Source organism: Eleutherodactylus coqui, chromosome 2 (genome assembly GCF_035609145.1).
Source record: "Eleutherodactylus coqui strain aEleCoq1 chromosome 2, aEleCoq1.hap1, whole genome shotgun sequence".
NCBI classification, from domain to species: domain Eukaryota; kingdom Metazoa; phylum Chordata; class Amphibia; order Anura; family Eleutherodactylidae; genus Eleutherodactylus; species Eleutherodactylus coqui.
In genome coordinates, this window is record NC_089838.1 from 226,438,207 (window position 1) to 226,453,524 (window position 15,318).

Consider the following 15,318-nt stretch of genomic DNA (forward strand, 5'->3'; position numbering starts at 1 on the left):
TCAGTTAGAGCAAATGTGGACCTTTATTCCGCAGGATACCAAACGGAACCTGTATGCCTTCATGTCCTTCCACGCGTATCACCTCTTGTATCGAAGCTAGAGGCGGCCCAACAGGGTACTAGAGCCTCCATGCCTGCCCGTATCACATCTTGCACCCAAGCTAGAGGTGGCCCAACAGGGTACTAGAGCCTCCATTCCCATACGTATCACGTCTTGTATCCAAGCTAGAGACGGTACAATAGGGTACTAGAGCCTCCATTCCCATACGTATCACATCTTGCATCCAAGCTAGAGGCGGTTCATCAAGGTACTAGAGCCTCTCCAAGTTTTCAGTTTTCTGCAAACTTACATTTTTTGTTTAAGTGGAGTTTCTAATGGACCAGGTCATAATTTTAATGATAAAGGTTGACATGTCCCTTAGTGTTTTATTCAGCAACCACATTAAAGCTAGATTTTGTAAAAAAGCAAAAAAACATCCATGATAGAATCTCAAAAATTCACATCGGAAAATTATGCATATCTATGGGAATCAACTGGATCTCAAGTTCTCTGAATATATTACCTTTAGCATTTCATGCAAATAATTGCCTGTTAATCTAGCCACCAGTAATGTTCCTTGATGTTCACATGGTGTGTGCAGAGGTCTACAGAAATGTCACCTTGATGAACTTTGTTGAGAAAAGTTTTGCCTGGACATGTGTCAGGAAGTCCCAGCTCAGAAGAGGAGGTTGTGCTTAACTCAGCTGGAAGAATAACACAGACTGAGCTCTTTGAAGTATAAAAAACTAATTTAGTGAAGCTTCATATGTTGGCTGAATCAGTGAGAGAATTTATACTCCTAATTTTAAACAACCTAAAATTGTGACCTTTTTGGTGTTTGACTTATGTGTAATGTTAAGGGCTGTGGATTGGTGAGAAATAAAAGAGTTGTAGTGTTCCTCTTGATTGCTAAACGTGGCTCTATACATGTGTCACGTACCTCTATTCCTTCATGTGTGTATGCTTTGGCAGACTTACTTTAGTTCTTGTTCCTGTAAGTAGGCATATTGCTTCTACACTTTGAGGCTAGTTTCACACGGGCGATGGCGATTTTGCATCTTTGTTCCTGCAATTTTTTGCGCAAATACATATTTGTGCAAAATTTTTTGACTTTTTTACGTTAAAAACTGGAGTAAACCCTTTCATAAATATGTCCCTATATATCAATCTGCTCAGCTCCTCCTGCTCTATAACATTATGCCTGCAGTTTGGAAAGCATATTCGAACTGACAGACTCACTTTAAACAATGTGGAATAACTCTAGCATAAAGTAACAGTACTACAAATGTCCAGTGCAACTCCTAATCGGCAACCGGTATTGCCCTCTGATGCATAACATTGCCTTCACCTCCTCCTTGGCAAAAGCAAGGTACATGACTATCCAACAGCTCTTAACTGTGGTATAACCGTTAAATGCATCACTTTTTGCCATAGGCCCTGACCTCAAACATTCCATAGGAGCAGCGTCTTTCACACAGGACACATTATGTACTAGACACCATTTACAGACACAGAATAATCACTGCTCAGCCCCTGCTTCACATCCGACTCTACATAAATTCTCCTATCCACATACTTTTTTGCGCCATTACAATTGGCATAACCATTGTACATGATATAATACCAATAACATCATGACACTGCAACCTTATAACAAGTACCCTGCAAGGCCTTGTGTTAACCCCAAACTACGATCACAGTCCCCATGAGTGCACCAGCCCCACCCTGGCCAGGGATATTACATTACGCAGTACCTGGATTGTAGTACACTCAGGCTTGCTCGATACCCGTTTGGCCATTCATCTCCACTTTTTTCTCTTATCTGCACAGCCTCCAACATGTAGACCTCTCACAGTGTTTGTGGCTTCTTTTCGGCACTTTCATCATGGTGTCAGGCACTGCAGGAAGGGACACTCCATCTCCTCCCACTAGCTGTGGGGTTCTAAACCCCAGAGGTTGGGTCACTACTTCGTGTTCGGCCCCAGGTCTTCAGGGCCCTTTGATGGTCTCTCTCTGGCCCTGGCAGCTTCTTATGAAGGGGCATCTGCCACTTCACCAGCTCTGCTACTGGCTGCTCTCCCTGTCTGCCGCTGTTGCTCCCCTCTCCATTGCTTCTCTGCTTATTGTTTTGTGCCTAGTGCTGCTGTGACGCAGCTCTAATCCTATAAAAGACCCTTTTATACAGGCAGATGATTTCGCCTGAATGTTCATTTGTTGAATCACGTGCCTATATGAATATGCTAGGGATGAGATGAAGTACAAACACTTATTCATCGTCTAATTGGGCCTTTTATGTGGGCATAAAAGAGCTTGCTTGTCAGCAGCACATCCCCTGTGTAAACCGGGCAATATTCTGCCAAAGAATACTATCTGTATGGGGGTTATTGTTCGTATTAACGACTTCTTGTCTGCATACTACCAATCCCCTGCTGCAGACAACAGGCCAGTGTAAAAGGGCCCTTTTATGATCTATCATGAAATATTTGCCATTCTCCTTTATGGCCCTTTTACCTGGACGCACAGTCGGAAAAATGATTGCAGAAGTGCCGATGTAACTGCTAAGGTCGTCGGCACTCGTGCAGAGCATTTACACTGAAAGAATTCGCTGTTGGATCACGGACTTCTCACTGGATTCTCGCTCAGTGCTTCACCTTTTATGTGAAGTGCTGAGCGGGTAGTATTTACACATAACGACAAGCTCACGATCCAACGATAGTTTGTAAGCTGACTGAAAGTCAGCTTTACAAACCTGTGGATGAAAAGTGAGCGTTGTTGTGCATTTATACTGCATGTTTATTGCAAAAATGACATGAAATGTGTCCCATTGATGCATTTAGCTCACAAAAGACTGCACAGAATAAATAAAATTATATCCACCTCTCAGCTGTGAGCAGGGCTATATATATGCATACTTTCTGCCTCTGGTTGTAAAAAGAAAATTTTTCATTCATTGACAACAAGCATAGATTTTTACAAATGATGAGAAATGGAAACACAGTGGAGAGAGGAACTTCAGCTGTGTTCACATTGGGATTCATCAAAACAATGAAAATAACGGGGAAGACGGATCTGTTATTGACTATAATGGGGTCAGCTGGGTTTGCTGAGGGCTTCTACAAACTTGCGATCATGACATTGCTGCGTTTTTTTAACGCGAATGTCAATGGGACTTTCTAATGTTAAAAAGGCATCGCAGAAAAATCGCAAAGCACAAACTCGGTATTTTTGTGCGATGCGTTTTTAACATTAGAAAGTCTTATAGACATTTGCTTTAAAAAAAAAAAGCTGCGATATCACAAGTGTGAAGGAGCCTGTATGGTGTCTGGAATTTTACAGTAAAAAATAGTGAAGTATGTGCACAATTTTTTCAAGTCTTTTTAATGGAATCTGTATAGGAGGCCTCAGACTGACATTTCACATTACAGTCTAAAACCAAAATACATTGCACCAAATGTACTAAAAGGTGCATACCTCAATAAGTTTGTACATCTTTGGCTGTTCATGTATCCATATCTGTGCCTGCTGTCAATTTCTAGCGTCAGTTCTACTAAATCTGAGAGAAGCCCCTCCCATTAAACTCCGCCTACTTTTCTCAGCACTTTTCAAAATTGGTAAATGAAGTGCACAACTGCAAAAAGGTGCAAATAATTGAGCAAATGCGGCATGTGCCATCATTTGCCACTTTTGTGAGAAGTCTTTAATGAATGCCCCTAATATCGGTTTTGTAAAGTTGTAGAACTGCTTTCATACAGTTATGAAGGAAATGGATTTAGTATAGATCAAATAACTTTATTGCACTGTATACAGTTTGATAAAACATTATTATGCATAATCATAATGTCAGATTAATGAATAACTGGAATTAGTAAGCAAATCAGATAATACAACATGAGAAAGGCTGTTGTTGTAAAATAGTATACAATATGAGAAGAGCAAGGAGTGTGTGTTTTTTCAGATTTCCATAGATGAGAGGATCACTGGCTGCAAGGGGGAGAATTTATTTCCCATAATTTAATTGTTTTAACATTTAATTGCTTGTGAATACTTGCAGGGATTCTGTGTGGTTTGCATGTGACTATTGAGCTTCTTACTAGTGCTAATACTTTATGGAATGGAAGTAAGCTCTGGGAAAAGGTATGTGTAGGATTAGTTATCAACGCAAGAAGCCAATCACTTGGCAAAGTGTTCAGAAAAAGCACCCCTAGGAATCTATGTGCCCTTTGGCCCCTAAAAGCATTGTGGCCACACAAGATGAAGAGCTTTGAAGCTGTTTAATGTAGCTTGTTGCCTCTCTTCCTTGTACTATTTCTCCTTTGCTGAAAATTGGAAGGGGCCAAGGGAAGCTACTTGATAAGTGTATTAGCATCTATTGTACATTTCTCCGGCCACACACTGCAGCTCGGATAGATAATCTGAGAAGGGGAAACCCATCTGGGATGCTTTAAAAGTGAGAAGATCAAATCGCACTTGCTAAGCTTGCAAAATCAAATACATTCTGTAGGACACTTGATGCTCCTGCTCGCACTGTTGATTAGAACTGTTAACCCATTTACTGCCTGAATGACAGAAATGTGTCTACACCGGTATGCGATAATATCTGACAGTTTCAATTACTGGTATAGGAGCTTTCCAGCCAGAAGCATGTGTTCACATATTATAGTGGGACTGCATATATTATTGTAGTTATTGCTCAAGGGCTCGGGTCATTTTTGGTACATTGACAATCTTAGGGTGCGTTCACATGGGAGTAAGTGACCTGTGTATTGTGCACTTATTTTTCATGCGAGTAAAACATGTATTACATAGCAAATATACATGAAAATGCCCGGCGGATGTGCTCGGCACGCTGGCAGCATGCTGCGCGAATGCGCCGTGCACTCCTTTTTTTTTTAAATCCCTGCTTTCCCGCGGCAGAGCAGAAATTAAGCTGCGGGTGTGTCGCAGATACGGATGGCTTCCATAGGCTTCAATGGAAGCCTGCGGGAGCTGTCCATGCAGGAAACCTGCAGAAAATGGAGCATGCTGCGGGTGATTTCCAGCACGTGCAATCCGATTGGCAGGAAAAAATGACATCTGTAGGTATTTACTTACCTGTGGGTGTCCAATGCATCCCTATGGACGGAGATCACGCGCGGGTTTCGTAAATATAATTAGCCGGTAGACATGAGGCCTAAGCGCTCCCACACACTTGCGTTTTTGTTTTTTTACATGAATGTCAATGGGACTTTCTAATGTTAAAAACACATCACACAAAAATCCCAAAGCACCAACTTGCACTGCGTTTTTAACATTAGAAAGTCCCATTGACAATCGCGTTTAAAAAACGCTAGTGTGTGGGAGCCCTAAGGGTGAATGCAGATGACCGGGTCGGATTCCGACTGCGAGATTCTTGCAGCGGGATGCGACCCATGCCCCTGCAGTGACCTCTCGCTTACCCGTCCGGCGTCTTCTCTCTCTCTGCTCTGCGATGTGCACACAGCCGCACATGCGCATTGCAGAGCCGACGTGTCAGCGATGACGCGGCAGTGCGAGAACATATGGGTGGCAATGGACGTTGCCACATGTTTGTTTTTTTTACGCATGCAGTGCAATTTTTTTTCTCGCACAAATAAACGCCCGTCTGACTGAGGCCTTATGGGAATGGAGCAGTCATTTAGAAAAGTTACAGTACACGGGATATTTGCTGCATGTAGGACATAGAATTATCAGGCCCCGACACTCAACCAGTAGTTCATAATTCAGCATTGTACTGTTGGGTAAACCTTGATGTGTTATTTCACATGATACTGTAGATGTTTTAAGAGAAGTTGAGAAAATGTTTTATCTTCAGTTTCATAAATATATTTGTTCTCTGACTGTGGAAATTATTTTTGGGTTATTATTTAGGATTTTTCTTTTAAACGTTTTGCCGTTTGCTCCTTGACCTTTTAATTACTGCCATGTGGAGGAGGGTGTTTAGTTGGTCATTTGAAATGTTTTTTCTATTGTAATGGCTGCTGGGCAGCTACTCACATCCTGAACTTTGAAAGAATTTGGTGATTGACACAGCAAATGTGTATATAGCTGTTAGCACTTCTGAAACCCGGGAGGAACAGAGAAATAGTATTTTACATATTATAGACTTTTATGATGGTTTTATAATAGTCATCTTGCATCACCACCTGATTTATGTTACAGCCCTAGAGCGCACTGTAAAGCATCAAGCTTATCATGCTTTTAACAAAGGTCTTAGGCTGGACTCACACGAACTGGTTGGATTCCGCATGCGGGAGGTCCGCAGCGGATTCCGATTGTGTGCCCAGCCAGTCACCCTGCATAACAGTTTTTTTCCCCATTGCTTGTATTTCCTGTGCCAGCGCTAAGTGATGTCGCGGGTGCCCACAGCGCATATGCAATGTGCAGAGTCTGTAGCGAAATAGAGCATGCTGAAATTTTTCTTCCGCTCGTGGAATACACGATTCGTATCCGTGAAAAATCAAACGTTCATGCCTTTCTATGCCTATGTTTTACCGTGGATCCTCCACGATCACGTATTCCGCAATTTAAATCCGTCTGTGTGAGACCCACCTTATACTGTACTGTGCTTTCATATCTAAATGGGCTGCAGCCATTGAATTTCAATATGTTTAAATATCTTTAGCATATAACATGACTAGTGTAGTGTTGTAATATATACAGACACATAGGCAGTGATTAACCAGTTTCATGTAGGGAGTTCTAGACTATCCGTTATCAGCGCACCCTGCAAATGAATGTGAAATCTGATAAACTTTCATCTTGGACTGATTCATTCCCTAAGGTCAGGCTAGAGTTACACATTGTCTGAATGCACTTAATAATAATAAAGCCTGACAGCTTGGGGAAGCAATAATTGTGTTTTCAGTTATTTTGATTTGTAAACCACAGAACAAATTAGCAAGATGGGTCCAGGAAGTGAAGTATACCATGCATCTGCTTCTCAAAAAGTAAAATCGTCTAACTTGCTAAATTTGATATACGACAGATCTTTCATACATTACACCTACATATCTTTCTTTTCACCTTCAACTTCTGTTTTTAACATTCTTGTATTCTCTTTTCTACAAAGATATAAATTTAGGTATATGAAAGAGTAGATGAATTAGTAAGGTATATGAATTAGTAAGGCCCTCTAATGACTAATTCACAGAAGCACAAGGGGTTTCCGTCTTCCTGTTCCATTAGGGGATCAGGGAAATGGCAATCCCTTGGCCAAATGGCTTGTCTTATGACAGAACTGAACTGCACCGAACGGACCCCATTGACTATAATGGGGTCTGTTGAATTTCCATCAGCCATCCGACATTTTACAGGACGAAATAGCCGCAGCATACTGCGCTCTTTTGTGATGTTTATTTTAGGAGAAATCAGCAAATCAGGTTCTGGACAGGCCTTTACTGCGGTTAATTGCTCTGCCATTCACATCAATTACTAGTACAGGGGCGAAGGATGATTGCTACAATTGTTCCTTACAATATAGATACCATTCCTCTAGAGCAAATCCCCCTGCTTACATGGAGAAATTTACTGCTAATGAACGAGAAATTTTATGCCTGCATAAATAATTACGAGCAACTAATAAATGAGTGTTTGCTAAACTTGGGCATATTCATACAGGCCAATGATCAGGCAAACAAATGTTTGTATGAACTTTCATACCCGATCATTAGCCTTTGTAAAAGGGCTTTTAAGCTGTAGTGGTCATTCTACATGCGTCAGTTCTTGGCCCAGTATAATCGAATGCCGATCGACTAGCGATGTCAATTGTTAGTACGATTGTTTGCCCCATAGGCCAGCTCTATAAGTCCCTGTTAGCCGTGGAGATGTACAGCCAATCAGTGGGCATTTTCATGCTTACTAAAAGTCACCGCACAGCTGAAGAATGAGTGTTTGCTTGTTCGTAGGTCGATCTTTGGCAGTTTTACATGGCCCGATTGTTGGGCGAACAGATGTACAGACAAACATTTGTTCCTGATAATCAGCCATGTAAAGAGCCTTTACATAGACGTAATCTTTCAAACTTCTTTCAGTATGACAGTCAGAGAGTTGAGTATCTATCAGTCCGTTACCGCACGTGGCTATTAAAAAATGTGGCCGAGCATAAATATGTGGTTAGACGTGATGAGCATACTGTACTTGTTGGTTTTGTGTGGGCCTTCCTAATAGTTTTAACCTTACTTTTGAGTGGAGGAAGCACAGGTGCTATGAGCATCATCTCAGAAGGCTTGGGTTGTGTGTAGAATACAATAGCTGGTGTGGTTTTTGCCAGGTTGTAAACCTGAGAACTATCTGCATACTAATAGAAAGGGGCGAACCTCTCATAAAAAGGCAATTACATTTATGGTGTTGTGGAGGGTGTTGTTTTCTCAAACAACAGAAGCCTCTGCTGGACTTTGATGTGGGGGCTTTTTATGGCTTGTTCCTCCCATCACTGCTTCAGTTTTACAGTTTGGGCTGTAAATTGCCATTAGCAATGACTAATGAAGGCGCAGTAACAGACCGTGCTGCTACAAAAGACAATTCTTCTGGAAATTTCATTTCAGCTGATAACCCAACAGTCCTACACAGTCCTAGAAGAACAAAAACAGTCCTAGTACCGGTAGTCTAGTTGCATATATGATACGATTTTAATTTAGTGCAGTAATTGCTTAGATCTTATACAAACATTTTCATCTAGAATGAGAAAAGAATCATCAGTGATTAAATGGCTTCGAGCTTAGTAAAAGATTCTATTTCTGTGGAATCTGCCAACAGTCTATTGCGTAAGGACACCTCCAATTGTCAGCAGATGTTAGAGGAAATGAAATTCGGGCATGTTAGGTTTTAAGATGCTTAGTCTATTTTTCTGCCAAGGCATAAGTTCTTGCAGAGAAGAAACATGTATACTTGCTCAAAAGTTTATTTTACTTTCATTGGTCTTCATTTACCTCTTTGATGGCTTTTATGTTCAAGGCTATTGGTATTTGAGAAAAAGAAGATGAACAGAAAGTATTGATTCCAAATAATAAAAGTATGGGTAAACTTTTCTCAAGGCTGTTTAGATCGATTATGAATAAGGAAAGCTATAGTTAACATAAATTGAAACCCTCATTTGTGTATCTGCCAGAAGATAAGATTTATTTTGCACTTTTGTCCATTGCCAGAAGTATCCATTATTTAGGAAGTGCAAAAATGCTTTTATAGAATAAAGACAAGAAATACATGACATGTAACAACCTTGTGTATTGTGGCCTGCTGAATATACTTGAAGACATTGTGCTAATACTGCTTGACACTAAAGTCTTTATTGTTGTAATGTGATTGTTCTTGGCGCTTGTAAATTAACTTACTTATGTGCACTTTTCACCTTTCACCCGGGTTCTCTCCATTGTACATTGTATACAATATTCTCCTTTAATTTCTAACCATTCAGATATCTGTGCACTTTGTCAGGCTGCACTTTTATGGGTCAGATAAATAAATGCAGAGTTGGCATGTTTAACAGTGGAATTAAAATATGTCTGTAACACACTTACTGGTGGGAATGGTCCTATTCAAAAAATACAGTCAACCACGTTATACGTGAAATGTATGCAAGAATTTATAATAACACTGATTATAGTTATGGGTTTTTGGGCAGTATATGTCTTTAAGACAGTGTTTTTATATTTTAGCTATGTCTGCCTTTGAAGAGCAACCAGTTTCAATAAAGGTCCAAGAAGGAGGGATGGCAAGATTTTCTTGTAAGATAACAGCAAGCCCTCCAGCTATCATTACTTGGGAAGTAAATCGCACAGCTCTACCTCTTGCCATGAACAGGTAAGTAAACACTCTTTAAAGACTTTATCTACATATGCAGTAAAACATAATTGTACTGTTAAGGCTGACACGTCATAAATTTGTTCTTAGTGAGGCTGTTCTACACACTGCAGCATTGAGTATTGATAGTAGAGGTTTTTGCCTTGTCAAAATCAGTCAAATCTATTTTATGGTCACATGACCACAGATGGCCTTCTTGACTTGCTCATATTGTCACTAACAGGCCATAATGCTATTTTCTCTCATTGGTGTGTCTTCATTCAGTCTTGCTTCTTACAGTTTAAAGTTGGCATAGCTGGTTTTGTCTTAAAGGGGTTGTCCCGCGTCGAAACATAACATTTTTTTTTACACAGACCCCACCTTAGTAGACAGTAAAACCGCATCCATTTGTTATTTAATAAAAAAAAATTCGCTTACCTGGATCCCCATTCTGCAGCTTTGAAGATTCTTCTTTCAAAGATGGCGCCGCTGGTCTTCTCCCACGGTGCACCGCGGGTCTTCTCCCATGGTGCACCATGGATGTTCTTCTCCAGTCTGCGCTCCACTGCCGATTACAGCCACCTCATTGGCTGATCGGCACCACGTGACGGAGGCGGAGCTACGCGATGACGCGGAGAAGAGGGAGGAGCCAGGACGCAGCTCGTGAGCCTGGACCATCCAGAAGAGGAATCTTCAGTGCGCAAGCGCGACTGTTCGTGCGACCAGAGGAGACGTTTGGTCGTCGCCATGGAGATGGGGACGCCAGCACCGGGAGGGGGTAAGTATATAACTTCTGTATGGCCAATATTTAATGCACGATGTATATTACAAAGTGCATTAATATGGCCATACAGAAGTGTTTAACCCCACTTGCTGTTGCAGGACAACCCCTTTAAATTTGTTTGGAGAAGTAGCAACAAGCTCCTTTAATGTAAGAAATTAAATCTTCAGCCAAGTGTATGGAGCCAATACACTTTCTATGATTGCCAGAGTCATTTTAGTTGGCGCATCTGTCAATTTATGGCATGACTGTCTAGCTGCAGTTTATACAAATAGGTATAAATGATTATTTGATATCATCAGGGGAGCCTCATAGACTGTAACGAGAACCCTGCACGTGTTATTTCACTTATATTTCACGTATTATTTCAAAGGATTGCTATGCTATCAAAAGGCATTCTCCAGATCTATGGAATCACTAAGAAAGATGCTGGAAATTACAGATGTATAGCTACCAACCTGTTTAGTAGACGGAAGAGCATTGAAGCCACGTTGACTGTTTTATCAGGTGAGTTGTAACATTTCTATAACAATGAATAGCTATGCATCCTTGCCTTAAAAGGGTCGTCTCATTTCTAGCTATTGATAACTTATCCTCATAGGTCATCAATAGCAGACCAGTAGGGGGTATTCTGAGCAGTGAGCCCGACAATCAGCTGTTCCCCCAGGCTAGTGTCTTAGTGTAACGATCTGTTTTGCTACAGGAAGCAGATAGCTCTGTACATTGCGCAGTGGCTTGGGTTAGTGTTGCAATGGGACTCAGCCTGCAGTACCAATCCAGGCCCCTGAACATTGTGAAATTCATGCCACCTAATATGGATGTTAGGCAGTGGCCAAAACAATTGTAGTCCGCATCCCACAGTTCTATTCTTTACAAAGCCACAGAAGAGGAAGATAATCAGTGCTATTGACAGGATAATACAAAGAAAATGTTATTTATTAGGGAACAATGCATTTCAGCGCTGGGTCGGTGTCTTCATCAGATAATAACTAGAGATGAGCGAGCATACTCGTCCGAGCTCGATGCTTGTTCGAGTATTAGGGTGCTCGAGATGCTTGTTACTCGAGACGAGCACCACGCGGTACTCGTCTCGATTAAACGAGCACTGACCATTGAATTCAATGGAGCCGGCAATACAGCCGGCTCCATTGAAAGCAATGGCCTGCCGGCGAGCGCGGGATGAATTGTCGGGAAGGGCTTAAATATATAAGCCCTTCCCTGCAATTCATCCAGAAATGTGTAAAAAAAAAAATATATATATACTCCCCTTGTCCCGGCAGAACGATGTTAGCCCATTGAATTCAATGGAGCCAGCAATACAGCCGACTCCATTAAAAGCAATGGGCTGCCGGCGATCGCGGGATGAATTGTCGGGAAGGGGTTAAATATATAAGCCCTTCCCTGCAATTCATCCAGAAATGTGTAAAAATAAAAAATATATATATACTCACCTGGTCCCGGCAGACGGAGTTCAGCGTGGCCAGCGGCAGTCCTCCTGAACTGCTCTGAACAGCTGTGAGTAGTATTCAGCAGCCGGGGATTTAAAATCCCCGCCTGCTGAATGAGCTGACTCTAATTGGTCACAGCCTGACCAATCAGAGACAGATTCCACTCACACACCCATTCATGAATTTATGAATGGGTGTGTGACTGCTGCCTCTGATTGGCTCAGCGGGACCAATCAGATGAGAGGCAGCAGTCACTCACCCATTCATAAATTCATGAATGGGTGTGTGAGTGGAATCTGCCTCTGATTGGTCAGGCTGTGACCAATTAGAGGCAGCTCATTCAGCAGGCGGGGATTTTAAATCCCCGGCTGCTGAATACTACTCATAGCTGTTCAGAGCAGTTCAGGAGGACTGCCGCTGGTCGCGCTGAACTCCGTCTGCCGGGACCAGGTGAGTATATATATATTTTTTATTTTTACACATTTCTGGATGAATTGCAGGGAAGGGCTTATATATTTAACCCCTTCCCGACAATTCATTCCGCGATCGCCGGCAGCCCATTGCTTTCAATGGAGCCAGCTGTATTGCCATTGCTTTCAATGGAGCCTGCTGTATTGCCGGCTCCATTGAATTCAATGGGCTAACATCGATCTTCTCTGCCACAGCTGTTACAGCTGTGGCAGAGGAGAACGATCTTTATGCTGACAGTGTGGGGGTCTCACTCTTGCCACTATTGTGGCTTAATAGTGGGACCTGGGAACTTGAGATGCAGCCCAACATGTAGCCCCTCGCCTGCCCTATCCGTTTCTGTGTCGTTCCCATCACTTTCTTGAATTTCCCAGGTTTTCACAAATAAAAACCTTAGCGAGCATCGGCGATATACAAAAATGCTCGAGTCGCCCATTGACTTCAATGGGGTTCGTTACTCGAAACGAACTCTCGAGCATCACTGAAAGTTCGACTCGAGTAACGAGCACTCGAACATTTTGGTACTCGCTCATCTCTAATAATAACCATCGTTAATAGCAGAGCAGCCTAAGTAGAAAAACTAACAGCCTGTCCTCCGACATTACAGATCTTGACTGACAGCAGAATTGGCCAATCACTAGTTGAGCCAATCTGCTGGAAAAGCATGTATTAAAGTTACTTCAAAAAATTTTAAACAGCGCCATCATACTGATATAGTAAAAACTATGAATAAAGGTGCTATTGATATAAAGATAAAAAGAGCAATGAAAAAATAATAAAAATCTATGATAGTGGGAATTAGATTTGTTTCTTTGAAGGGGTTTCCCTAGTTATTTTACATGGTTTTGAGTCCCCCCCCCCCCCTCCCGACTGCAAAACTATATGAAATAAATATACTCACTGTGGTGCTGGACCAATGTTTTGGCGTTCCAACACTGCGGCGTCAGACAGGTGACGAAAACCGGCCGCATGGCCTGGTGACATCCTCTAAACCTGTCACGTAGGCTTCTAATGTAGAAGCCCCAGGCAGGTTTACAGGATGTCCTCAGTGACGTCCTCATCGGACCTTGTATTGGCTCCAGCAGTCATGTGCGTAAGCAACCCATGTGAGGCTCCACTACTTGTCAACAGAAGAGCAGAGGACTGGGAAAGCGTGGTGGGGGAGCATCGTGGCAGCAGAAGGTGAGTATTGAGTTTATTTTTTATGTACTTTGAACCCTCCCACTGCCACCAGTGTACTGGGAAAAACCCTTTAATGCTGAAGTGGCATATTCTACTTGGTGCAAGTATATTTTTAACATTTAACATATTTTTGAACCTCCTGTATGCAACCAGTAGCTTCTCAAGGATTAATCCCTTCCAAATATATCTCAATGTCCAATACATGTCAATGACATGTCAGGCTCTTCTGTATTTCTTTAAAACCAGAGTGTGTTTTTCCTGAAAGGAAAATGTAGGAATCTTACTTTCAGTCTTTAACCTGTCGATACTAGAGCAGTTCTTCCTAATCTGTCTAAACTGCTCAAAGGGGATATTTTTGATCCAGGATTGGTAATGAGCACTATAAAAATCAAGGCAACTATTCATCTGTTTCTGTTTGAAAAAGGTACATGTTTGCACAATTCCACCTTCATCCTATTGAAACTATTACATCAAAGAACTCGATCCTTTCTTGTGAAAGAATCACTATTCACATTGGAAGTTTGCTAAAAAAGGTAGCCTGCTCTGTGCTTCAATCTCCAAAGAATTCAATCAGAGAATATATTTATCAAAATGCTTTTATCAAAATCTCATCAAAATGACATCTGAAATATTCATAATGTTCATATAGTCAATACATTAATCCATGGCAATAGAGGCAAGAGACAGTGTGAACACATTCTAGCAGTAGACTTGGATAAAAGCTGTTGAGCTAAATATATTTTGTTGTTGCACTTATTGAAAACATTTTTGAGTAGTGGAATTTGGGATCCGTATATACAATAACGCTGTGCTTGAGGGACCCTTTGGAATAGGTATTTTATTAGCCTTCCTTCACTGCCATCCAATACATGAAAGGCATAGTCCATATATGATACAGAACAATATTTTTGCTAAAATGGGGCTCATTGTGGATAAATTGCACTTCACATGGCCCCATGTACAAATTTGCATATGAAGACTGCAATCTAAAACCCATTACGCAACCCCTTTTTTGCCTGAAAATATGGGTATTGAAACTAAATATATTATGGTGTGAAATAACATGCACACTTCTTGTTGCTCCACTCACTGTCTTGCTTTTGTGTCAGCTATCGGAAATGAATCTTTATTGATTGATCTGCCCCTGTGACAGCAAGTCTGAAGCTTTTTGTACTTTTTTTTTCTAGCCACACAGGAGGAGCTTTTGCAGAAACCTGTCATCGTAGCACCTCCTCAGAATACAACTACCTCTGTGCACCAAACTGTTACACTGGAGTGTATGGCTAGGGGAAACCCTAAGCCAATAGTATCCTGGAGCAGGCTTGGTAAGCATTTCACTGAAGAATACTCTCCAAAATGATATTGTAGGTTGTCATTTAATATTCAACACCAGATTAAATTTTACTTAAAGGGTTGTCAATTTTCTAAACTGTTAGGATAGTAGATCAGCAAGAGTATGCTGCCCCAGGACCCCTGTCGATCAGCTGTTCACTGGGCCAGTCCACCTGTGCATTGGGCTGGTTTCTGCAGTAAGAAGATCACTTAGTTCCCACTGCAGTGACCAGGCTTGGTATTATAGACAAGGTTCCTATTGAAGTGAATTTG

The 15,318-nt window shown here is 41.5% G+C and overlaps 1 protein-coding gene across 1 annotated transcript in view; it reads left to right on the forward strand.

The window, feature by feature from the left end:
* PRTG (protogenin) overlaps positions 1-15,318 on the forward strand; it is a 101,441-nt gene that overhangs the window by 24,131 nt on the left and 61,992 nt on the right. The window contains exons 3-5 of the mRNA XM_066589967.1: positions 9,711-9,855; positions 10,989-11,122; positions 14,901-15,038. Of these exons, the coding sequence (XP_066446064.1) occupies positions 9,711-9,855; positions 10,989-11,122; positions 14,901-15,038 (417 nt within the window). The remainder of the gene's footprint in view (positions 1-9,710; positions 9,856-10,988; positions 11,123-14,900; positions 15,039-15,318) is intronic.